We start from the raw sequence: 27309 nt of genomic DNA on the forward strand, positions 1-27309 counted from the left end.
GTAGAATGCACTTATTTTTAGTTATAAATGCATGGAATAGCCTACCAGGTGAATTAGATACACTTAGTGGGCGCTAGGCCTCTTATTATTCCAAACACTTATTAATTTCTAAGACAGTACAAATGACTGATGTTTCAAAAGGATCAGTCTCATATCCCTCCAGCACGCTAAAGACTCAAGTGCACCCTATTGACAGTGTTATGGCAGGTGTTCCTAATTTGTGTCTCATCCCAGTATTTTACACATAACATTTCTACTGCAAATCTGCATTTTGTTGAAATGTTTTGAAATACAGACCTTCACACCTGTCTTATGTTTCTTTAAGGCAGCCCCAGGTGAGAAATAAATGTTTGCAAGGCAGAGCTGCCTAAAATAACAGTCAGTCCTGCTTATCCACTCAAGGGACTATGTTTGAGTCTGAAGTGATTTAACATGGGACATGTATACCAGGTGGTCTAGCAAGGTGGCCCTGCTGTACTGTGTCACTACAAAAACTAACAACCAACAATGTGTGAGATTTGAAAATATCCTGTGAATGGGAAATGTTTTTAGAAATGTATATGGTTCTGCATGAGAATGTGCATTTCCAGTGCGTGATCTCCCATCAGTCATGCACGTTGTATTTAGGTTATTATAGATGTTGCATGTATTATTATGGTATGGTGTTTTTATATACGTTTTAGTAACTACAGTTTATCAAATAATATGTGTGTTAAAGTGCTATCGATCATTAGCAACCGTTTTCTTTTGTATGGTATAAAATCCCAGTATAATTAAAGATGATGAATATTGCTCTAAAGGGGACATAGGTCGCACTGGTGTAAAAGTCGCTCCCCCTTTTTGAGACTTCAGTTTTAGGAAAACACCTTTTTGTGTTTAAAATACTTCTTTTACAGTTTTTATTCCTACATGCTCAACAACGATAAATAAAGAAAGATACACAGGTTTAGTTTCGAAATAACCCTTGTTTGCAACATTTTATTCCATTAAAAATTTTAAAGTGTTTTTCGTTTTTAGTTAAACTGCTAGAAACTATTCCATTTTTCAAAATTTCTGAAATTTAAAAAGTAATAATAAACAGAACGGTAGGTTAATACATCCCACATCACATCTGTATTAACCTACCACAATATTATTTTAGCTTATCAAGCACCCAAACAAGTTCAAGAACTGTACATTTCTTTCCAAACCCACACTTACACAATAGTGCCCGCTGCGTTGGCTTTTACAAACCATTGCATTCATTCAATTTAAAAGAAACGTATTAAACAGTGCTTGCATCAATTAAAAAAGCAAAAATAAATCAATAAATAAAATAACCAGTAAACAAAACATTTTAGGATTGCATACAGTGCAGTACAATTGCATTCAATTTCCAGCTGTACAAACACATTCATTTTGTTTTGTTAATCAGAACCATAACCATACACATACTTTACAAGTGTACCACTACGTTGCACTGACATGTAGAACAAGTTACAACATGTATTAAAGTCATTCAGAGTACTCCATTCAAACAAAATGTCTGAATGGAGCCATAAACGCTTTCCTCCTATAAGTATCAGCTCGTTTTTCTTTGGCCACAGGTGTAGTACGCTCAAAACACTCTTGCAAAAATAAAATAATGTTTTTAGCGTATGTTCAAAAAACTCTACTAGTCACTTTCAAAACACTCACGTCACGTTCATAACACTCTACTTCTACATTCAAAACACTCCCCTACGTACTTTGAAAACACTCTCACGCTCAAAACACTATACATTACGTTCAAAGCATTTCTTAACTTTCAAACACTCTAAAGCTAACTGAATTAACCAACATAACAATTTACTAATATAAACTGTAACTGTACAAACGTACTGTATATCAAAATACAGTTGATATACAAAGCAAACAAAAAATAAAAATGACCAAAATTAACTATATACACATATATAACTATATACACACAAGAACAAAACACAGTACTACATCCAGAAACACACACACACACAAATACAGTAAATTGGAATCTGTGGCTAACAGGTGACCTTATTTCAAGCATACTGGTTTAAGTTATTTTGCTTCAAAAACAACAATCATTCTCGAGGGATTACAAAGTTTTTCTCTATACAACATGTTTTGAATAATATTTTTTATTTATATAATTTTTGAATGAAAAAAAATACAGAATGACATTCATATTTAGTCTCGTTTAGACACATTTAATTAGCATTATTATTACACGTTTTACGCATGTTTAGGAGAAAATATATATAGATTACTAACAACAAAACACATTGACGAAATAAAACTAATAGGCTAAATGTATTAAATGTAGCTGGTTTTATTTATTTAAGCAGTTATTAGAAAATATGGTATATGTCCTGCTTTATCCAGTCTCAAAGTCACCTCCGTTATTATAGCATTGCAGTTCCAACGAACAAGAAGACTTGAAAAGTTTGTGTGAGCCATAACATTAAGTTACTTACCGTAACCCTGGTTCCAACGAACATTATGTATGGGATATGCCTGCCCATTGGGTAGGTATCGCTGAGCTCTCTATACCAGGGCTGCCAATAGGCCCCTGCCTGGGATGATGAACTCGGTCCCGCCCTCCGAGGGAATAAAACTGTCAACCTGAGGAAGCCATTTCTCTTTTTTCATCGAACCCGTGAGGGCAACCGATGCAACCTCACGGTTGGTGGTCGCCTTCTCTTTCAGGGAACCGGGGTTACGATAAGTAACCTAATGTTCCCTTTCAATTCGAAGACGAACACAAACGAACATTATGTATGGGATAATGTATACCAGAGCAGTCGTGAGGGAGAAGGAACGGCAGCATACGAGGGACGCACTAGCACTGTCTAACCCAGGGGTTAGCGGTGTGAACTTACACCCTCAAGGACCCTTGTGCCTAATGAAGGCAGGGCAGGGTCTACCACATTAAGGTGGTAGAACCTGGAGAAGGTATGTGGCGTAGCCCAGCTTGCCGCAGTACAAATATCAGACATCGAGGACCCTCTGAAGAGAGCCCAAGATGTAGCCAACCCTCTAGTGGAGTGTGCGGCTACCCTACCAGGTGGGGGCAAGCCAGCACTATTATATGCAGTCGAGACTGTATCCACAATCCAATGTGACAGACGCTGCTTAGAGAGGGGCTGTCCTAGGGTCCGAGTCCCGTGACAGACGAAGAGCTGGTCAGATTGATGCAGAGCTCTTGTCCTCTGCACGTAGCATCTCAATGCCCGCACTGGGCAGAGGAAATTCAATCTCTCATCCTCCGTTGAAGCAAACGGAGGTGGATAGAAGGACTCCAGTTCCTCAGACTGATTAATGTGGAAGGCTGTAATCACCTTGGGGAGGAAAGCAGGGTTGGTGCGCAGAGACACCTGCTGCCATCCTCCCAAATACGCATGCAGGAGCTGTGCACAGACAGTGCCTGTGGTTCACTGATCCGCTCAGTGGAGATGATAGCCACGAGGAAGGCTGTCTTCATAGACAGGTACTTCAACTCTATGGAGTGTATGGGCTCAAACGGGGCCTTCGTGAGAGCCTCCAGTACAACACCAAGGCTCCATTCAGGGGAGAACGGCCCTCCTGGGAGGGTGTAACCACCGAGCACCCTTCAAAAAACTGGTCGATAGTATATAAGCGCCCGGGACACTGAGTCAATGGGGACATGGCAGGCTGTTGAAAAGAAAAAGAGTAAACACAACGCAGTTGTGCAGCGTTTATAAACGAATTCACAGAAACTGGTCAGGGGTGTCTAGCCTGGACTACGTGTAGTCACACGACCGGGGCAGCGCGTAGCCTACAGCGGAGTGGAGCACCGTCTACAGCTTGTGTGGAGGCCGCTGAAAGACAGAAAGGCGAAAGGCTCAGTCTTTTCAAAGTTGTTGATTCCTGGAAAGCGGCGATCCAGCTTTCAGTACGAATGCAAGGGAAATACAATCAACTTGATTCGACTCGAAGCTCTTTTCTATCAACACGCTCAGCTAGACATACAGGTCTTACCTTACCATCTTGAGAAGGAAAAAGAGAAATGTCTTCCTCAGAATGACAGTTTTATTCCCTCGGAGGGCGGGACCGAGTGCATCATACCAGGCAGGGGCCTATCGGCAGCTCTGGTATAGAGAGCTCAGCGATACCTACCCAATGGGCAGGCATATCCCATACATAATGTTCGTTGGTGGTCGTCTTCGAATTGAAAGGGAACCGTGGCTGCAGTAACCCCATTGTGACACTTGTACAGTAGTTTAAGATCAGACACACTGCTGCATAAATTGCACCGGTGTATTAGTCGCTCCCCCCTTTAAGGGCCCCCGCAAAAATGCCTAGAAAATCAACATTTTTTACGGTATATTATATGTACGGTATATTCTGTTTTAATCACAATTCTTTAACCTGTAAATTTACAGATGAACCCTTAAAATGTTTGGTGTAATGGTTTCTTATAGTTTTATTATTTCCCCACTCATTTCCACACTCGGTATTAATGTACAGTGGTGTACATGAGTATCAAATGATATATTACAATGAAAAGTCAATGCAAGACCCTCATACATCAGTACATTTTTGGTTACATGTTTAGTGCCAGTTAGACATTTAAACGTTTCCACCGTATTGCCTTCTTCCTGATCCCCTCAGTACAAATTGATGATGCAGTAGTTGTCATTAACTAGCACACCATTGAAACATACAACAGTTTTAACCATGGCCTGCATGACTTGCCTATTGAAAAACTCCCTTACTGCTCCTGACCTGCTTTGAACATTTTCTCATAGAAGTGCCTCGTAGAAGTTCAGCGCTCATTGCAATATGGCAAAAGCATTGTAGAGGATAGTAAAGCTTGGTACACTAGCTATGCGTGGTTAATCCTGTTGGTTTTAGCATTCTTATGTTATATGGGTCTCATGTTAGGTAACTTTGCACAACTGAACAACGTGAAGCCACTCTTATCTAAGCAGCACATTTCAGAAAATTCCAAGATAAGAAAAATCTTCTTTTGCCGAACATGTCGTCCCGTGCACTGTAGAATGCCAGCTGAGAAATTCTAAATACATGGATAACAGCATTAACTATGTATATTGTTCTTTTTAAATAAAACATTATGTTTGTGTAAAGTGGACCCTGTCTCTTATGGTATAGAAGCACTTTGGGAGACAGAAACCTCACCCATAGTGCTCATGAGACACGTATACCATAAGAGACAGGGTCAACTGTACATAAACGTATATAATATACAAACTATATTGATATAGAAATTAGGGTCTTATTAATTTCTATAAATTGTTCTTTCTGCTTGGGTTCAGATGCATTGTATTTCACTTCTTAAATGTTTGTGTTTGCAAGGATTTGTTAATTCTGTCTCCATCTTTCCCTGTTGTTAGTTCTCTGTAACCCACATTCCAAGTCTATCTTCCTTTCCTCAGCACGTCCTTGTTCATTTCCCAGTCGACTGATACTGTCCAGGAACCATGTTTCTGCCTTGTCTTCAGCTTAACGTGTGTTTTCACAGTCAATTAAATGAGATTCAAGTTAATCCAGTTTATTAGAGGCACTATTTTCATGGTCAAAGAAATTAGATGCAAGTTGGATCCTTGTATTATATTATGATATATCACAATTCCACAATATCATATGTCAATGATAAGCTGAACTTGTTCTGAGTTTTCTTGCATTTTCTTGCATTGTCCTTCCTGTAGCTTGCTATGATTCTTTTCTAAAAGATATACAGTAATAATACACAATTAGTGCCATGATTTCAAATGCAATTACATTGAACCAAAATAGTATTTCCTATTAAAATGTAATTAAGTAATCATCAGTTTGCGATATACTCTGGAAGTTATGCACTGAATCGTCATTGCACACTGAGTATTACCCCTTGTGTAGAATTACTTATCCCACTGAGAATTATCGCATGTATAAAATAAATGAGGCTTAGTACGATATTCATTAAAAAGTTGGGCTTAGTTTTCATCAAAACAGACTTTTCTAAAGTGGTTTTAGAGTATATTGGACTTTTTTTTACGTGTTTATAATGTTCTCTTTGGTTAAACAGGACTTTAAAAAGACTAAACCAATAAAACAGTCCTTGCTAAAACATTCCTTAAGAAAGTCCTGAAGGTTTTGTGAATAGGGCCCAGTATCATGTTTCAGAATTCTCCCTCAGATTCATTTTGAAGACCTTTCAGTACACATGTAGTACATTCCTTATTTATTTTCGGTATTGATTAACAACAGCATTATTCTAACTCTCAACTGATATGAATCACCACTTATTTTTAAGTGTTACCAGACTTATTGCTGACGCTACAGATGGAAAAAAGCATTTCTGTCAAAACATTTGCCTGCTTGACCCGGTTTCTTATAGCTCTGTGTGTATTTTTACGATCTAAAATAAATCTCATTCCACTGCCTTTTTTATTGTAATATTAAGAAGTAGGTAAAAAAATCTTTTGGGTAAAACACAAGACAGATTTATACAGAGTTCAAGTGTGGTATTTAGATCATTAAAATTAACACCCTGAGCATTTAAACTTACTAGAGGTACAATTATATGAGATCTTCTCTCACAACTGTGATTTTCTTTTGTCCTCTGATCTCTACCTCTTTCTAACAGTGTACCGTAATGTAACTAAACCTCACACCTTGTGCATTGTAAGCATGACAGAGCAGCTTCATCCCTGTTTTCATCCCTTATATAACACACACTCCTTGTAAAACACGTTCCTGTGATAAATAGGTCATTGTTATAAATTCAGACAATCCCAAGAAGAAATCTTTCTCAAACTTAAATAAAGGCTCAATGCAACATCAGCTTTTGCTGACAGCTGCAAGAAGAACGGATTTGCATTCATGCAGGTTGTGACTCATGGTAACATGTAAACTGCACTCAAGAATACATTGCAGCTTGAGTAGTGCACAATAATTAAATCCACAAAGTTCCTGAAGTCTTTTTTTTTATATATCTGCCACATTCATCTCTGGTACTCATATTTGTGGAATTCCTCATCTTGAATCAGCTTTTTTTTTTTTATTCGTGGGGTTTCTCAACTTCCCAATTTTTGGTTTTTCAGTTTACTCTTTAAGGTACAAGGGACATGTATGTCCCACCAAAAAAATGATGCACACTTTCTTATTTTTGCAATGAGGTGCACGAAACAGGATTTAAAATGTATTGACAGGTTTAACCTCGTCATCCAAATTGTCAGTTTCCTCCTTGTGGTACTCGAGTCACTCTCAAATGTTTTTTTAAGAAGAACCCATTTGAACAACTGCTCAATTCACTGTGTGCTTTAAGGGGTTGCAATAATGAAATAAGCTTGATTGTAAAGTGCAAAACACCTCACAGGAGCAGTGGTACCCAAAACTGTATCGATTGTTAAGAAAAGACAAATGAATGGGACAGCCCATTTAACCCCAATTAAATCCCTTGTCCACTAAATACTTTGGTCTGCCTAAATTGTCCTCTCTCAAAAGATTTGAATACCCACAAGTGCCGTGAAATCTTTTTACTACCAATGAAGAATGTCTGTGTGGGATATTTGCTGCTTTTTGCATAGTGACTGTCCTTGCACATATCTCATTGAATCTCGTAGCAGTGTTGGCAGTCACCATTGCAGGATAGTAAATTTATAACTTTAAGGGCACCACTGTGTGGCTACTGTATTATGAGTCAACTAAAGAGGAAACAACCAAGCCAAAAATCATTTCTAACCTCTCATCAGCATCAACATTCTTTTTTTTTTTTTTTGCTTTTTAGTTTTCCAAACTTACTTATTTTCATTTTGTCTTATAAAAGTTTACCAATAGTAAAATCATAATAAAGTGTAATAAAGCATTTTAAAAAGCTTGGTAAAGCTTAGATAAGCATGCAAAGCTCAGGTATAGTAAAGCACATTTAAAAGCAAATGAAAACTGCAAAATTGCTGTGCAAATTTAATGTGGTGAATGTTTATATATGGCACCTTGTACTGTAGATTTGTATTGGAACCCAGCCTGATATGCAAAACTCCCTTTGCTGCACATATGACATAATGACAAGGGGTAAGAAAGGGCAACAACATGTTTTTAAGACCTTGGTTGGTTAATACCCCTACAAAATGAAGTGTTAGCTTACCTCTTGTAGATAATTATATTATTACAAAAGAAGCAAAAAAGCAATGCTAGCCAAAGTAGTAATCCCAAAACAAACCTTGTGGGGAAAGAACTGGAGTCAATAGTGTTTAAATGGGAGTTGAGTAATGTATTCCAGAGATAAAGCATTTAGTATCAGGATGCAGATTTCAACATTTCACATTAAACTTATTTAAGAAACAAAGTATACATATCACCCTCCACATCTACAAATTCAAAAACAGAACTGTCAGTAAACATGGAAAAATGCATTAGAACATACATGCCTATCATGTATATAAGTGTATATATCATGCATAGTTTTATCATATGTGATTCTCAGGATATAGCTATCTATAGTTCAGGCAAGCAGCTGTCAGCACCATGAAAATGTGACCTACTTTCATGAGACCATTGATGTATAAGTACGTCACTGTGACTTAAGAGTATCAGAATCTAAGATACTCTTAAAGAGCAACTTGGTATGGTTTTAGGGTTTTATATAATGCATAAACATGCTTTTGTTTGCTATGATATTCCTGCATATTACTGTATTTGCAGTCTAATACATTGGTGGTATATTCCAGCTGCACAGTGGTTAAAGTACTGTAGCAGCATTGAGAAAGCAAAGGGAAGTCACACAAAAATAACATGTGAAATGCACAATAAAACCAGGCAGATACAGGTATACTGCAGTTTAACTACATTTTGCTGTTATTTGGAATATCACTGAATAGTCCTTTACAACATTTGGAGACATTGAAAAAGACTTCTAGTCGAAGCATTTGTCTATATTCAGGACCAAATAGTCGACTAATAAAGTGACAGCCGACCTCAGAAACTGTCAGTCGATTAATCGCACATCACGTGATTGTGAAATCATTTTTCAGCTTGCGGTTTTAGAACATTTATAGTAGTTTAAAAAAAATTCAAAGCAGTTTTAAACTTAATGTACCAACAGCAAAATGTTAGGTTACAGTACGTTCACAAACGGATAACCAGACATTAAAAAATACATTATTTAATAACATTTTTCAAAGTGGAGACTAGTCAACCTCTTTGACTGTTTTTACCCAATTATTTGTCAGATTGGTAGTGGTTTATAACCCTATTGGACTATACCATTGCATTGTCACTGTAGCTTGCTGTTTGTGTCCTACTGTAGGATCTCCATTATGTTTATACAACCTCTTTACCTGAAATACCGAGACCTGAGCAGCTAAACCAACACAATAACAATAACCAAGTTCCAAGACACAAAGTGGCTCTGTGTTCCCTCAGCTTAACGCATTATGTAGTATGTAGAATACTTCAATTAAACCTGCTTTGGTAGAAATATGTTTGACTTGTTTTTAACTTATTTATCTAAGCTTATTTATGTAGAGGAGATTTCATTTGTTTTGAACATCAGTAAACTTCCCAGTGGCTCAGCAAACAAACAGTATAGAACCACTTTCAATGAACAGAATCGAAAATTACAAGCGCCTCAATTAAAACAAACAAATCCGAGTCTCAGGTATCGAGTTTTACACCGTATGTATTGTAAATTCTGGTACTAAACAAAATTCGGGAATGTGAATACTATATTTCAAGTTTATTTGGTCCGAGGAGTTTGTAATGCGTTGATAATACTGACATCAGCAAAAGACCCGTACTTACTTCTTCAGTTGATTGCTATGATGCTTGTCTTTGAACTGTATGGTTTGCGGTTTGCATCATGCCCTTCTATTCAGTTCAGTGGGTTGAGATGCCCATTCATTTGGAGTTGATGGCCACTATTTCTATACAGACTATAACATAACATATAATCAGGTTAATTAACTATGCACAGCTTTAAAGCTTTGTGTTGGAGGCCTCAACAGCTCATTCAGCATTGTAGTATAATCACCCAGTGATGTAAAGTCAATAAACCTTCAAAGACATGCAGTTTTAAAAAAAGAAGAAAAGGGAGAATACATAAATCTTTACATGAGAAGTTTGACAGCAACAATTTATTAGATCAAAAAAGTCCTTTGTAAGGAATTCTGGAGATCTGAGTCAAGTAAATATTTGCTAATTCTTTCAATTCCTTTCAGATAGAAGTTTACACAGTTTAATCATTTGTAAATATGACTGTATAGTCAACGTGTACACTGTCAAAAAAGAGTAATACCAACTTTAACACTGCATGTACTGGGTTTTAAGTATATAATATTGAAAAATATACATGGGAATGTGCACCAATTCGCAACCTGATAACTGAACCACACCGAATACTGAATCTCAAGGCCCACGTATCAGTACCGAGCCCTATTAAAATAGTGGAGCTTGTGAAAACCATGTACAACAGTAAAAACAATACCAGACCCACCTACAGATGATAGTCCTATAGTACCTCAGCAGGAATAATTCAGTCTCTATAGAGGACACTTTTTTAATATAAATAAATACTAAAGATTAGGGGTGTGCTGTTACTTGTTACTCATACACAGAATTTGCGTTTTTGGTAGGTATTCAATGACTCGATAATTAACATGTTCATTTCAAAACAAGAAAAGCTGTCCTTCCCTCAGTTTCCAATTGACGTCTTAATTAATTTCCACATTGAGTGTTTCAAAAGCTGATTGGAAGATTATTTTCCTCTCTTCTGGGGCACTGGCGTTTTTACTGCCGTAATGACGTACCGAGGCCTTAAACTGAGTGAAACTGTGAGAGAGCTTTAAGTTGAACAGGGGAGAGATGTAGTCCTAATGCTGAGCTGATTCTTATATCAAGCTGGTCTGAAGGAGGGAGTTTACTGTAACTCTCAAAACATACTTAAAATAGCCTGTTTATGAAATGTGGAATTGTGTTATGAATGCCACAATCAAGGCTTGGTGTACATGGGCTTTGATCTCTTGATAAATGTAAAATCTAAACTTTTTTACATGTCAGCAGGAATTTCCGGTATAACCACCAAAGTTTAAGCTGAAGAGACTGTTAAAAAAATATGTTCTGATTTTCAAGTATAATGAAAAGAAAATGTCAAATATTACGTTATTATTAAAAAAACAGTAGGTCCCTAGCTGTTTTTCACTCTTGGTACAAGCACAGTAGTTAAAATAAAACATGGAAATTCACCTGGGGAATGAATATTTTATGTAAATGACAGAGAAATTCAAAGAAACTTTGTACAAAGCCATATGTATGTTTTGTGAACAAGGTATGGGGAAAAACAGGCAATTTTTTCTGTTTTAAGAAACAAAGAATATAAAAAAAAAACGAAATTGTATGGGCAAAAAATATTATCATCACAATAATATATGTAACTCATTGGTTTTGGACTAGTAATGGAAATCACAGCCCAAAAATAAACTCAAGACATATGATTGTGTGAATATATTCAGAACTATAAATTATTCTGTTTGTATCATAAGATTCTTGGTCAAGAAAGTAAAGTAGAAATTGCACATCTTTTATATACTGTAGAGCGAAATAATGCCTGTAAATAAATAGGGTCGCCTGAAAATAAGTTTACGTGCAGTAAACATGAATTGTAGATTCTGGATTACTCCTAGCACTGCCCGCTAAGCCTAAACAATCAAGGATATGGAAAAAACAGACACCCATTGTTATAAGTCGGAAATTACCAACACCCAGACAAAATAAAAACAATTTTAACCTAATGAGAAAAATCACAAGCATTGTTTTTACACAATAATTACCAATTTCAAAACCGGTTTTCAAACTGTAATTTCCCATTAGATCATTGTGTGTACGTTCAGTTTGGGAAAAGATGATAAACTCATTATATGATACCCATCTGTCCAACCCTATATTTAATCTGGAAGCTGTGTGGTTACAAATCCCTTTGCACGACAGTTTTAAAGGTAGAATAAATACTGAGGGTGTATAAAATTGAGTTATTCTCTAACCCTTGGTGTTATTTGGTTTCCAATATTTGTATTGTTTCTGTTTTTCATCACATCATTGAAATGAGCTCAGTACAGTTCAAAGCAATATGTTATCTAATAAAGACCATTACAAGATGCTTCTAGTTCAGGGGAGGCCAGCCCTGGTCCTGGAGAGCCGCAGGGTCTTTTGGTTTTTGTTCCACCTGACTTCTCAAATACTTAATTGAACCAATTATATTCTTATAAAAAAAAATCCAGGTCTTAGCCGTTGATGATTTAAAGATACCCAGAAAACCTGCTGGATTGTGACTTTCTGGATCAGGGTAGGCCACCCCTGTTCTTGTTAGTTCCCCACATAGGCTTTTTGCACCATCAATGTGAGACTAAGGTAAGGGAGAGAGACTAGTTTCATTATTAGTCTCGCTTTCCACACCTGTGCGAGCTTCCCTGCTGACCGGTGATGCACTAGTTGAGTTGTTTGCTGCTGTTAGCTCATTCAGTACCAAATACATTTTTCTTTGAAAAAATCAGAGCACATTCTGTATTTATGTAATTTTGATGCATTACATTTAGACTTTATAGTCTACTTAGGTCTCTCTTTGCATTTGTGCTGCTCTGTTGAGATGTACCTGTGCTACAATATCTGTAATAGGCTTTGATCTCCCACTTGACTATTGCATTGACAGTCAAGAACAGGTTTGCTGTGTGTAAAGGAAAACAAGTTGTTTTAACTCTTAACTCACGTTTTGCAATACCATTCACTGTTACCCAGGTGGAAAAACAATGTACACGAAGGTTGCCTAAATCCATGTATTCATTTTTCTTCCTGTAGTCTGTCGGCAGTCATGCAATAATATCTTGTCCCTCAAATAAACTTTTGAGTGCTTTAAGTTCACAAGGCTTTACGGTTTGATTTTAAAGAAAGTTTCATAGCTGATGATATCTTGGCATCCTGTCTGCCTGGGTTGTTTGTTACGTACTATAGTAGAGCTGACTGTAGGTAGGGATACATGATGGATGCTCCATAACTTATACATTTGGAAACTGTATTCAGATTGAATATCACCATTGGGCACATACCTCTGATTGGCTGAATGGACTACTGAAATCTAATATACAGAGCCTGTGTATAGGTTATTTGGCAGGCACACAAAATAAATTAGTTATTGCCCTATTAACCCTAACAATTAACCATAAGGGGTAGTAATGAACAATCAACCTGTACTATACAATACCGACAGCCCCAAATTTATTGGAAACCCAGTGGAATAGCAATATTGTTATTAATTAGTCATTTAGTCAAAACTCAAAAAACAACTGCATGATTTCAGCCTCCTCCAGGAATTTTAGGAAGTTTTTATCCTTTCAAAACATTACATTTAAAGCTGGTGAACTGATCCTCTTCATCCCCCAGTCATTTCCATGTGAAAGGGATGAAGTCTTTTGGGTTAAAACACTGTAGTGGTATTTATTTACAGAGTTTTTATCAAAGCGAAATAAAACCGTTTTGTCTGGTTTCACAAGCCCAGATAAGCAGTCATCTTTGACTGTCTTACTTTACCTTAGATATGTAGTCCAAGATTAGTGCCAGCGACTTTAAAGTTACAAAAGCAGTAACTACAATTTGAAGATCAATTTAAGGTGCTTCTCAGTTGTTTGTTACTAGTTTTTTGTAACTTGTAATAATATTAAAAGAGACATTAAAATTCCAGGTTTCAACAACACGTTTTTCTCATTGTCTTCATTGTTGAAATTAGTTTTGGTTTACATTCTCATGTTCAAGGGTTTGGAGGTCTCCACCCCACTGATGAAGTGCAAACATCTTTCAATGGTCCTATTAAGATCCACATATTAGACATTGGCCTTGTAAATGTTTGGACAGGTCAGTTATCGTAGGCACTGTTGGAAAGGGAGGGGAAATTGGTGATTCATGTACACTGTTCCCTTGTTATTTCACAAGTTGATAATTCTCAAATTTGGTCAATTCATGATCAGACCATGTTGACTGTAAATTGTATATGTACTATACTCCTCAGTATAAGAGCTCTTGATTAACTTACTAGTCTCTTTTTCGAGGTAGCACTGTATTAGTTTTGTAACAAAAAAAAGTATCCCTTCCCACCCCAAAAAAAAATTGTGCAATAAAAAATCTTGATAATCGTGTTCCAGGAGTGTTAGTTTCTCAGCGGGAGTGCTAACATTTTGTTATTGCACTTCCTGATAAAAGACAAGAGAGGGTTTGATAGAAGGGAGTATAAACTGGTCTGAGGAGTAATGGGAGACAGATTAAAAAGCTGTGCGTGATTTCCAATAATCAGAATACATGCAGTGATTGACACTCAGGGTATCAGGTGCCAGGCCGCAAGAAAGAGGAGATGTTCCATATGACTGCACTCCATATTGATATTAAACTGGAAAGCTGATCAAAGCGGGACTGTCAGTTTTGAGCTTTTGATAGTCACAGCCTATGCTTACCAAGTGCAGCATGTTCCCATTCCTGGTAGCTCTATTACACCACCTGGTTGGAGAGAAGCGGTGATTGTACAAGAGACATCTTTGGAATGCAGGTCAAAACCAAATTATTCCTGGTCTCCGTCTGATGTGCAGGGTCTATTTAGAAATACTAAATGTTAAATCGACAAACGTTTTGACTAGAAGTCTTTATCAGTGTCTCCAACGTTCTTTGCAGATAGAAATGAAAGGGGTCAGCGAGGGGTATTGCAGGTGTGTGGCAAAGTGGTAAGTGGTAGGTGCAGTGCAGTGCAGTAATCCAACAAGAAATGACAGGCAAACAAAGTACGGGTGAAAAGGTTTCTGTTTATTTTAATCCAGGGGTCTGATGACCAAACAGAGACAAACAATGATGGTTGGCAGTACACAATGATGTGTATTGCACAGTAAATGATGTTGGGTTGCAGTCCCGTTTACAATAAACAATTATCCCACAAGAATAATAATCCCAATGCAAATACCCACAAACACAAACACGGTCACCTCTCCCAGTGAGTGCTGTAGTGCTGGTCCTGAATCTATTTATTTCTTAGCAGACGCCCTTATCCAGGGCGACTTACAATTATTACAAGATATCACATTATTTTGACATACAATTACATTATTTTTTACACATTATTTTTAACTAGAAACTAGAAATTAGTGTTTTTGTAATGGTAATCTAATTGAATGGTTTGCAAACAAAGTAAAATGTATAGTGGTTGAAAGTGGAGCAATTATATGTGAAGTATAGATATGGCTGGAGGCTAAACCATCCCACTGTAATTAAGTACAACCTCAATGACACTCTGGCATTCACAACACGCCACTAAAGCATGGGGAAATACCGAAATCCTGACAACATTAATTCCCGTCAAGTGAAGCAGTCTATTTACTATCCTCTTAGTATACCATAAATAATGTTATTGGGCTATACTTTTCTATCTTGGTAGTTTTCTATTGTGTAGCTCTTTGGTTTCTAACTGTATAACGTTGTTTCAGAGCAGAAGACATCTTTCTCCAGGAAAGGTGAAGGCAAGTATGTAGGTCATCATCAATATAACTCTGTGGTATGTGATCAGGATAGCAGCAATGTACAGCATAGATGATGCCAAGAAATGGTGTGACATTTATTAAAATGTGTTACTTCTCCTCTTTGACCTGTTTTAGCTGCATACTTTTATCTATGTGTAGCACCATGAACAAGCCCCTTCACAGTCATTCCGATGTGACAGCTTTGTTCAATCTGGTGGTAATAATAATTATTAACAGAATTGCTGTTCTACTTTTAGTTATCGGGTTCACTTCACCAAGGTGATATGGGCACTGTTAAATGATATGAACCACTCATTTCTACTTGTTAAGGGTTAAGCCCTTTATAGAGGTGGTTGAACAAAACTATTAGAACCAAAACTGTGAATAGGGTGTAGGGCCACCTTGGGGAATAAAGGCACTGATTCAATGTGTAATGGATAGATACCTAGCCATTCCTCAATGAATAACACCTTGATTTCCAGTTACCTTTTGCATTGCAGTGAGTAAAAACAACAAAACAAACATCTGTATGGTCCGTTGTCTTTCCCATTGCGACTGAAACTTAAATTTTCTGTTACAGAATACTTTTCTAATCACGTTCCTCTCACTGTCTCAATAAACTCATCCCAGTCCTCCATTTTGTGTCCTCAGCAAGTCTATTAATGGCCAACTGACAGTCAATGGCATCAATTACCATCAGTTTCAAACAGCTACAGGCTCCTGCCATAGACACAACTAAAGTACAAGGGAGAGGCTGCAGACTGAATTAGCTCTATTTTCACACCCAAAATGCAAAATACAACCAGTGTACAATATGTATTGTGTTCTGTGCTGGGTCTACACACCCCGCCACAGCCACTCTTACATTGTTAAATAAACTGTATCTATAGGACCTCAGTTTGTTTGTTTAGAAATTAATAGTTTTTAAGAGTAATAGCAAAACGTTGCCCAGGTTAAGTTTATTTCTTTGGTTGCACTTCAAATACATTTGAAAGAAGATAGTGATTCTGCACTTCTCTAAATCCAACCAAGTCTGTAGGAGGTTCTGTTCTTTGCGGCTGTAGTAATTTCTTCTCTCTATATCTGTTTCGTTGGTAGGGAAGAAGGATATGCCATTGGAAAGCGAAGTGGTGCTGACCAAGATGAAGATCCTAACGAATAACTTCCAAGCAGAGTTTGTGAGTCCTGAAGAGTCACTCGCCAACGACTCCATCGCAGAGTCAGACATACCCTCAGAGAGCCTCGAGGAGCCGCACTCTCCACCAGGGCAAACTCAGAACACATCTGGCTATTTGACTCCATATTCTGACCTCAGCACTGAGAATTCCAAATGTAGCAGGCTGTCCAAGCTGTTCAAATTTGAATCGGAGGACTCTGGTGTGGAGCTGCCTAGTGGAGCCAATTCCCCATCTACTCCTACAAGCTCAGAGCAGAGCTTCGTAGTCCACAGCAGGGGCTCCTCTTGTGATTCTGGGGATCTGAGCACTTCTCCTGCAGTCATGGACCACATATTCCTGCTCAGCAAGTGCCCTGAGATAGAGGAGATAGACAATTCTGTTCAGCAGACAGTGAGGGAGAAGGACATGGTAGAATCCAATGAGCTTCCAAGCTCTGAAAATACCCCAACTGACTTTACTGAATGTCAGAAAACAGGTGGTTCTTTTTTTAATCATAGTCATGAGAACATTGTTGAGGAGACAGACAAGGATGTGGAAGAGGCTTCTAGACTGGAGGTTCCTACAGAAATTCACATTGATGATACCAGGCGAGTTAGCAGTGGATTCAGGGAGGCTTTTGATGATATGACGGAGGGTGATCTTGAGGAACAGCGGTTACAGAAGTATTCCACTAGCGACAGTCTGGATGAATATATGGACGAGTGCTGTAGGTTAAGTGAGGTAAGCAAATAACAGCATTTACTGCATGTATGCAATGTACAGTATATATACATTTTATTTATTTATTTTTTTCCATTGACTTTGATAAGAACCATTTACAGCACAGACTCACTGCGATGTTAAATTTCATTCCCTGCGATGTCTGCTAAACAGATACTTTATGGGATTTACATTATAAACCAAAAACGATATGCAGTAAAGTCACTGTTAATCATTATTGTAGTTCCTATCTGCTCTGTATTGAATGTGGAAAGCGTGATAAATACCGCAAAGCCTGCCCAGAAAACAGGGGTGTTATCATTATTAACGTTCAGCTATTTCTGTCTTTTATAATCTTTTTTTGTATCCTAAATTAGTCTAGTCTCCTTAAATGATGCAGTGAATCCATTAAAGACACTAACCCACACACAGCAAAATACTTTTTGTTTTGTAACTGGGTAAAATGTACTCTTATTTAAGCATGTAATATATTTTGAATGTAAGTTGCAGTGTTACATTTAAAAAGCATTTCTTAGTGTTACTGAACACCCTGCAAAGTTTACAAGCATTACATTACCTTGCTGCGTCCCGCCTTGTCCGTATTGCAACGTTGTATTTACAAACGTGTTGCCAAATCTTTTGACATTTTTAATCACACCTCATGGGTCATAAGTCAACTGTGACCAGTGACCATAAGGATTTCGTTGTGGAAGACAGCAAAGGAAAGAAGGTACAACTTAAGTGTGTGTGCAAGTACTGTCGAGTTACTACTGTACATATTTAGACAGAAAAAAAAAACGCCCAAGCACCGACAACACTAATTTCATACAGTATATCTAAAACGAAAGACCGGAAAAAAACCGATTTACATAAAACTCGTAAATAGCTTAAAAAAAAAAAAAAAAAAAAAAAAAAAAACACTGAAAAATAAAATGAATACATACCGAAAAACAGAAGCTGTAAGTACGCTCAAAACACTCTGGGTGTTTCAATGTACTCTACTACGTTGAAAACAACACACTACGTACTTTCAAAATAATCTACAGTAGCCTACATTAAGTTCAAAGCATTTATGTTGCTTTTTACAGTTATATGGTATTACATGTGTATTTTCCCCAAACGTTTTTCAGCAAAAGCTAACTGAATTAACCAACATAAGAATTTACTAATAGAAACTGCAACTGTACAAACGTACTGTACCAGTATATCAAAATACGTAGAGTTGAAATACAAAGCAAACTTTTTCTTTTTAAAACCAAAATTAACTATATACACATTTAAAAAAAACACAGTACTAGGTCCAGAAACACGCACGCGCACACACACACAGTAAATTGGAATGGTAACAGATGACCTAAGCATCCTAGTTTAAGTTATTTTGCTCCAAAAACAAGTCATTCTGGAGGGATTACAAATGTTTTCGCTATACAACATGTTTTGAATATGTTATCATGTCTAATACAACTTTTTTTTAATGAACAAAAAATATATATGTTTAATTAATATTATAACAAATACTACAGTACTTGTTATTAACATACTAATGCATAACTCCTGTACATACTGACAGAACGTGTCTATTTTGAGGCTCCCCTTTATTCTTTTTTCTGTGTACTTTGTGTTTACACCGTAGTTGGCCACCTGTAATGAAAAAACGCTAGCATTGTTTCTAAATTTTAGCCTTTCTTCCACTGTTCTCTTCAAATTGACGAAGTACAACTAATTGGCTAAATGTAGTGTAGCGTGCATTGCGGAAGGCAGCAGCAGGGCTGCTAGGCGACGAATTCATACAAAGACATTACCCTGGACATACTCTCCTTGCGAAGGAGCTGGTTCTTTTGTACAGCGGTATCGGCGCTATGCTTTAGTGCGAGAGGTCCCGGGTTCGCGCCCGCCCTCTGCTTGCGTGTGGATTATCTCGCCCTGTGTGATGCGCCTGCCTGCGTTAACCAAGATCGCTACAGTATTAAATGTAGCAGTTTTTATTTATTTAAGCAGTTATTATAAAATATGGTATACAGTGCCTATAGAAAGTCTACACCCCCTTGAACTTTTTTTCACATTTTGTTGTGTCAGTGCCTCAGAGTTTCATGCATTTAAATGAGGATTTTCTCCACTGATCTACACACCATACTCCACACTGTTAAGGGGAAAAACGTTTTTATTGAGAAAAAAATTATATATAAAAAATACAAAACTGAAAGATCATAATTGGATAAGTCTCCATCCCCCTGAGTTAATACTTGGTGGAAGCACCTTTGGCAGCAATTACAGCTGTGAGTCTGTTGGGATACCAACTTTGCACACCTAGATTTGGCAATATTTGACCATTCTTCTTTACAAAACTGTTCAAGCTCTGTCATGTTCCTCGGGGAGCGTTGATGGACAGCAATCTTCAAGTCATGCCACAAATTTTCGATTGGATTTAGGTCGGGGCTCTGACTGAGCCACTCAAGGACATTTACCTTTTTGTTCCTTAGCCACTCCAGTGCAGCTTTGGCTGTGTGCTTTGGGTCGTTGTCATGCTGAAAGGTGAACTTCCGTCCCAGTTTCAGCTTTCTTGCAGAGGGCAGCAGGTTTTCCTCAAGGACTTCTCTGTACTTTGCTCCATTCATTTTCCCTTCTATCCTGACAAGTGCCCCAGTCCCTGCCGATGAGAAACATCCCCATAACATGATGCTGCCACCACCATGCTTCACAGTAGGGATGGTGTTCTTTGGGTGATGCGCTGTGTTGGGTTTGTGCCAAACATAACGCTTTGCATTTAGGCCAAAAAGTTCAATTTTAGTTTCGTCAGACCACAAAACTTTTTGCCACATGGCTATAGAATGTCCTGAGTGTTTTTTTGCATACTTCAAACGGGATTCAAGGTGGGCTTTCTTGAGTAATGGCTTCCTTCTTGCCACCCTACCATACAGGCCAGATTTGTGGAGTGCTTGGGATATTGCTCGGTCATCCAGTTTGGAGGGACGGCTTGATCTAGGCAGGGTCTTTGTGGGGCCAACCACCTTCCACTTCTTAATAATCGCCTTGACCGTGCTCCAAAGGATATTCAAGGCCTTAGATATTTTTTTTATCTAAGGCCTTTTGAAAGCGCCTTGGTGCTCATGGTTGAGTCTTTGCTTTGAAATGCACAACCCAGCAGAGAGAACCTACAGGAACTGCTGAATTTATCCTGAAATCATGTGAATCACTACAATTTAACACAGGTGGAGGCCACTTAACTTGGTGTGTGATTTTGAAGGCGATTGGTTACACCTGAGCTAATTTAGGATTGCTATTACAAGGGGGGTGGACACTTATCCAACCAAGCTATTTCAGTTTTTATTTTTAATTAATTTTCTCCAAATTTCTAGAATATTTTTTTTCACTTGGAAGTTGTGGGGTAAAAAAAAACCTATTTCAATGCATTTTAATTCCAGGCTATAAGGCAACAAAAGGTGAACATTCTGAAAGGGTGTCTAGACTTTCTATAGGCACTCTATGTACGTTTTAGTATTAAAATGTGTATTGATATGATTGTGTTCGAGGGGAGTGTTTTCGGTGTACGTAGCTATAGTATTTTGGTCTTGAAAGGGAGTGTTTTGAATGTGAATTCAAAGGATTTGTCAGAAAGTGTTCTATAATATGCCAGCAAGCCAGCACAACAAAATGAAACAGAGCAATGCCTATGATCTGTCTAATGAATACTATATATGTTTTATATTATTATTATTATTATTATAAACAATTATATATATATATATATATATATATATATATATATATATATATATATATATATATACATATATATATACAGTATATATATATATATATATATATATATATATATATATATATATATATATATATAAAGGAAACATAAGAAAATATACAGTATAATTTGAAATGCATTAAGGTGAGTAATAAACTGACATATGGGGTCAGCAGATCTTGAAGACAAGAAGGTCCAAGACTATATAAGTCCTTATAGGTAATAATAAGAACTTTAAAATAATAAAAAAGTAATAATAATAGCATCAGTAATAACACAAACGAATGAGATGGATGCAATAATTTTATCAATTAATTTTTTTAATCGCTTGACAACCCTAATAAAAATACAAAATGTGATTATCCAACTTGATTATTGGCTTATACAAACAAATATCATGACTCGTTAAATCAAATTGAACCTAGTAACACAATTAGACACATGTTTTGACATGAAGTGTTTGTCAGTGTGTTTTATGTTATTGATGAAAACAGTTTCTTTTTAATGTCTGTGCAGCTGTAATTCTTATTGGAGGGTAAATATACAAATGCCCCACATGGAGGTATACAGAAATATGGCAGTGTGGCTCAATAGATAGAAATATATTGAGTGTTTAATAGTTAGGATGGCTCAATATACTGTAGTAAACTAGCTGTGAAATGCATTCAGCCCACATGTGCTTTCATGGCTTACTGCTCTCTGACATGAATGAAAGGCAGTGGCAAGTCTTTTTATTCAGCTGCTCATCAAGCAGCACCTATTTATCTGAACTGAATTTCTAATGAACCCCAACCACCTTGCGGGCTGCCTCACAGAGAGCTGATTCACCAACCAAGAACAGATCATTAGCAAGCTTTATCACACAGGTGTAAAATTGTTCTCATATTTATCCTGATAAAGACTCTTTCATATAGCAGCTATTGTTTGTAGAGTATTGGCTAGGTTTGAAACACCTTCTAAACCCCCCTCATCCCTCCTAACTCTTCATGGCTAACATTAACGTGTACTACTGACAGGAAGGTCGGCATACCGGCTAGTAAATTCAAGCTTTATCATCACTTGTCAGTGAAGCTAATAAAGTAATTCCTTGTGGTTAGGCTTACATTACAATGTGTAATAGTAACAACCCCTCCCCTCGTGATGATGTCATTCTTGAATGTTGCCCACCAAAGCAAACACTGAACTGAAGAGTCGAGTCCAGAAAGATAGGCAGTTTGATTGTGTGCAGGGGGAGGTTGTAATAGCAGACTATCAAGAACAGGGCAGGTGCTAGTTGCTTGATTACAGAGTGGTTATAAATAAAACCCGGCTCTACCCCATGAAACCTGTTGTGCAACTGATCTGAAATATCCACTGCAGCCGTCACACAATACTACTTTTTCATTACATGCTTTTTCTTAAGAGCTCCTGCTGTTTTGAGATTCGCATTAGTTTGCACAAGAAAATTATCGAAACAAGTGCCAAGTCTATATTTTTAACCACAAAATGCTTTTTAGTCCACAATACATTGCTTATACAGTAGGGTGCTAAATACAATCAGGGTTTCCTCATTTAGCACTGTACTCGTTATTCTAAACGCAACAGATATGAACGACTAAAAGATAGTTATTCAAGATAAGTATCACAAGTGTAGAGTACAAATCAAAGTACACTTAGTATTCAGTTCTGGTCTCCTCAATACAAAAAAGACACTGGGCACTTGGAGAGAGTCCAGCAAAGAGCAGCCTGGCTAATCTAAGCATTTATAGGAATGGAGGTTGAGGGCACTGCATTTATTTAGCCTTGACCAAATAGGAATTAGGAGGTGCTTGATTGAAGTCTTAAAGTATGAAAAGGAGTTGACCAACCCTAGCCAACACTCCAGATGCAGAATTAGAAACCAGGACCAGAGGAAGCTGGAAATTAAGTGAAGATTTAGGAGAGAGAGTAGGAGACATTTATTTGCACAGGTAAGGTATGGAATAGGTTACCCAGCCATGTTGTTGATTGAGAATTATTGGGATTCCTTTAAGACCAGACTTGACAGTTCTGAGATCAACCAGCTTATACAAACTGGATAAACTTTGATGGGCTGAATGACCTCTTCTCGTTCGTAAATATCCTTCCTGTTCTCATGTAATTACGAATTTTCTTAAAACATTGCTGAAAAAAATAGTTTTCTTCATGGTGAATCATGCACAGCCTTCTAAAAATAGCAGAGAAAGTTTAACAGGTGTAAGAGCTTTCTATTTTATTGTGAGTAAATTGTAACATTGTAGAAATAGCTGTCCAATGGTTATAAGCATGAATGGTTGTCTGGTATGAATTACTTTAGAAGAAAAGTAATGTAATCATTCCATTTTCGAAATACCAGATGGAATTCCATACAAAAGCTGAAGCCGAGTTATGTAAACAGAAAATATGTGATTAATCCCTGCTGTGGTATTGGATTTCATCACAGCGGACAGTGTGTGCCAGTGGGGTCAGTGGAGGGGTTTGAAGATATGGGTCATGTACCCTACAATTTGAGTAAAAAAAAACATTTGATACTATTTGTTTTCAGCCAAGGCCAGCCCAGACTGTGAAAACCACAAAACATAATGTAGGTATAATTGTACAGTAATTATACACTCTCACAAATAAAAACTCCCACAGGGCAAAGAGCAAACCGCAACAATAGGAATTTCAATCCACAACATAACTAATCAGTGTTCATTGACAGATGATATGCTAGAGTAGGTCAAGTTACAACAATGCCTGCTGCCTCTCCTTTTACACACAAATACATTCTGCACATTTTATGTAACCCTAAAATGCAAAGTGGGTAGGGCAATATGGAAAATACATAGATATACAACAATTATATACAGTATAAAACAATGAATTGCAGTCAGTAATGCTAGAATAATAAAGTTTGGCCATCCTGATAGTAGTTTTGTCTGTGAATAGTCCCAGCCCATGCTAATGGTAGGTCCTGAGCTCAAGTTCCTGTCTTTAAAGATTCTTGGTAGCTATAACTTCAGCTAGGTGTATGGGTGAACTACAGGCCCTATCCACATCGCAGCCTTGTATGTGTTTTGGAGAATCCGGGTCAAAAGTTACTCTTAAAACAAACCCCTGCTTTTCTCCCTAAACTAATTTCTTTGTTCCATGTTAACCAGCCTATTGAGCTGGAAGCTTTCAGACACAACACGACCAAGCCATCCCTCTGAGGAGGCCCATCCAAATGTATGAACGTGCTCCCTCTTGGGTATAGCTTACTCACGTGTAAGGAAGGATGTTTTATTTGTCAGGCAACAGTGGGGATGTATTACAACCTTGGTTCCCTAAAAATATAAACATCCTTCCTTACATTCATTGTTGCTGTGTTCACGGGGCAATTAGAATCTGAGAGGGGGGAGCGCCTTGCACTGACGGTACTTGTAGGCACGGGGGCTACTTACGTCAGCGCAGGGGCTCACTTCTAAGCGAGAGACTTGTGTATAACAATTCAGCACTGTTATGGTTGATACCCACATGTAAGGAAAGATGTTTATATTTTTAGGGGACCAAGGTTGTAATACAACCCCACCGTTTTGTTCCTCTTGAATATAGATTAAAACCTAGTAGCAAGACCACACATTTGGTGTCTGTAGGAATTGAACACAAGGTAAAATGGACCCTGCAATGCATTAAAATTTAACTCACGGTCCTTTCATTGAAGGAGAGAGGATAATCATAGAGAGTGGAAGTTCTAAGTTTGTACACTTTCCTCACAGATCTATACATTTTGTGTTATACCTTTAAAATGGTTCAGTTGATGATACTCGGAAATCAGTATATTTTTTAGTTTTTTAAATTGAAAATCATTGTAATGTTTTAAATTATCTTGAGCACAAAAAAGCTTTGGAACACCACCTCACATTGAAACATGAGATAACCCCTAAACAGCTTATTTATAGTGAACAAAAAAAAAAAAACAGTATTTGAAAAAAGGCAATAATATACCAGTAATATAATATATACCCTTCAGTCACTTTTTTTAATTTTAGAAATTTTAAAACAGTTTATGTGAACTCTATGGAGTTCGAGAAGTTGCCCTGCCAAAACATTGAAAAAACATATAGTGACCCAAGGGGTTATACAATACATCTGTATCTGTGTAAGAAACTACATTCTCTCAAAAAAACGTTGGAAACTAAAATAAGCAAAGCTTACTAAAGTACTATACAGGACAGTTTTTTTCTTTGTAAATAAGGCACTAGAAATTGTATTTATTTTTCCTCCAGTATCTATGTTGCAATGAACACCATCACTGTTACATGGTGTGTTTTTTACTTAAATCTTTCCTGTAACTGTACACTACATTTAGCTTCATTCCTTACCAATAGACATTTTTAGAAAACTGTTTAAGAAGGTAACAGACAGAAATAGGAACTGGAATTTTTAACTAACAGTGAGGCGAGGGGCCCTAAGACTGATGAGAGCTCTCTGCTCACACGTCATGTGCAGGAAACACTGTGGAATTTCTGCAAGGCCTTATCCTTGACATGCTGACGCTCAGTCCCAGAAATGTATTTCCCCAATAATGTCACGTATGTGCTACACAGTTATACATTTAAATTCAGTGAGACCAGTTTTTAATATTAACTTGGACATTTTTCGGTACTTGGGGTGTATTGTTCTCTAGTAAGTTTCCATTTCAAGTATTAACTGATTAATACAAATCTGTCACAGGCCTATAGCACGTGCCATGCAATGTGGAATTTAGAGCTGCCCAGCCTTTTTGACTTAAAGAGCCATACCGACCTGCAGTAGGCCCTGAAAGAACCACAAAATCTCAAACACAAATAGATTTTTGACTGGAACCTTAATTAGGTTTAGTTTACTTAATCTGACTATATAGTAGAACTCAAAGTTTTGATAATTACCACCCCTATCCACACTCCTCAAATACTGCATGACCGCATGATTGCCATTCACTTCATTCACAATGTGCAAATTTACATTGTAGACATTTATTTAAAATAAGCCAGCTTGCCATAGAATTCCAGGGTCAATTCCCAAGCCTTGATCTTGTCAGGGGGGGGGGCTGTCATTGATTCTTTGGGAGGAGAGGAGGTCAGATTCCTTTGATTGTGTGGCCTGGGGCTCATCAGAGTCAAAATTTGCAACTGCTGTAAATGGCCAGCGTTGCAAGCTATAGACGTTCCAAAACAGCACAAACACAAAGGAGAGTCAATCATACCGTCCACTTCTCAAGATCCTGTGTCAGATCTCCACTCTCTACTTCATTGAGGAGATGTCACGTATCCCTCCAGAACAATTTCAAGAATTTGGCTTCCCAGGGTGGCCCTACACCCAGTGTTGTGGCAGATGTCTCCTGAATATAAATAAAATCAGGAGCAAAAACAGGATCATATCTAAGTTAAACACTATTCAGTTCACATTCAGTGTTGGAGAAGTCACTTTTAAAACCATTTTATCCGTTACAGTTACAAGCTACTTGAACAAAATTGCAACTTGTTACAGTAGCTTATTACTTTAACAAAAAATGACTAGTTACAGTTACAAATAGTTACTTCTCAGGCACAGTTTACATTTTACAGAGATGTTTTTTTTTCTGTTTGGTCAGGTTGAAACCCACTCTTTCTCTGACACCATTTTCAAGCAAGATGATATAAAAAGCCTACTCATGTGACATGCAAGGTTTGACTTGCACTGTTGAACCACTTCTATGTTATGCATTAGTTGTAGTCCTTTTTAATGCAACTAAAAGTAATCCTTATTTTTCCTTATACCATATAATGCATTTCCACATTTCGTTACCTGTCTGAAACCTTTACAGAAAAATGTAATCGATTACAGTATTGCGTTACATGTAATGTGTTATTCTCCAACACTGTTCACATATAACAACTTGAAAACTAAGAATGGTTCTTCCAGATTATCAGTGTTCAGGAAAGGAAACCAAAAGGAACTGGAAGCTTTAGAAACAGCTTCCCTGCCTGTTTCACAACTGAATCATGAGACCAAAAGCCAAGTAAGAACAGAGTTCCACACACAGTTCTCATTAGACATCGCGTCATGTTTCTCGCCATTGTTCGGAGTTGGTTTCCCCGAACTGCTCGTCACGGGGCTGAAAGGACAGGAAGCCACATGACTTGGGCCGTATGGAATTTGTGCTCTGGGAAACCAACCTGGTAAAACTTCCTGC

General features: G+C 37.5%; 1 protein-coding gene across 2 annotated transcripts in view; it reads left to right on the forward strand.

Moving 5' to 3' along the window:
* LOC117416185 (uncharacterized) overlaps window positions 1–27309 on the forward strand; it is a 46047-nt gene that overhangs the window by 1625 nt on the left and 17113 nt on the right. For both annotated transcript variants that reach the window (XM_034027260.3, XM_034027261.3), the window contains exon 2: window positions 16599–17398. In XM_034027260.3, coding sequence (XP_033883151.3) covers window positions 16599–17398 — 800 coding nt within the window. The remainder of the gene's footprint in view (window positions 1–16598; window positions 17399–27309) is intronic.

This window comes from Acipenser ruthenus, chromosome 7 (genome assembly GCF_902713425.1).
Source record: "Acipenser ruthenus chromosome 7, fAciRut3.2 maternal haplotype, whole genome shotgun sequence".
NCBI lineage: Eukaryota > Metazoa > Chordata > Actinopteri > Acipenseriformes > Acipenseridae > Acipenser > Acipenser ruthenus.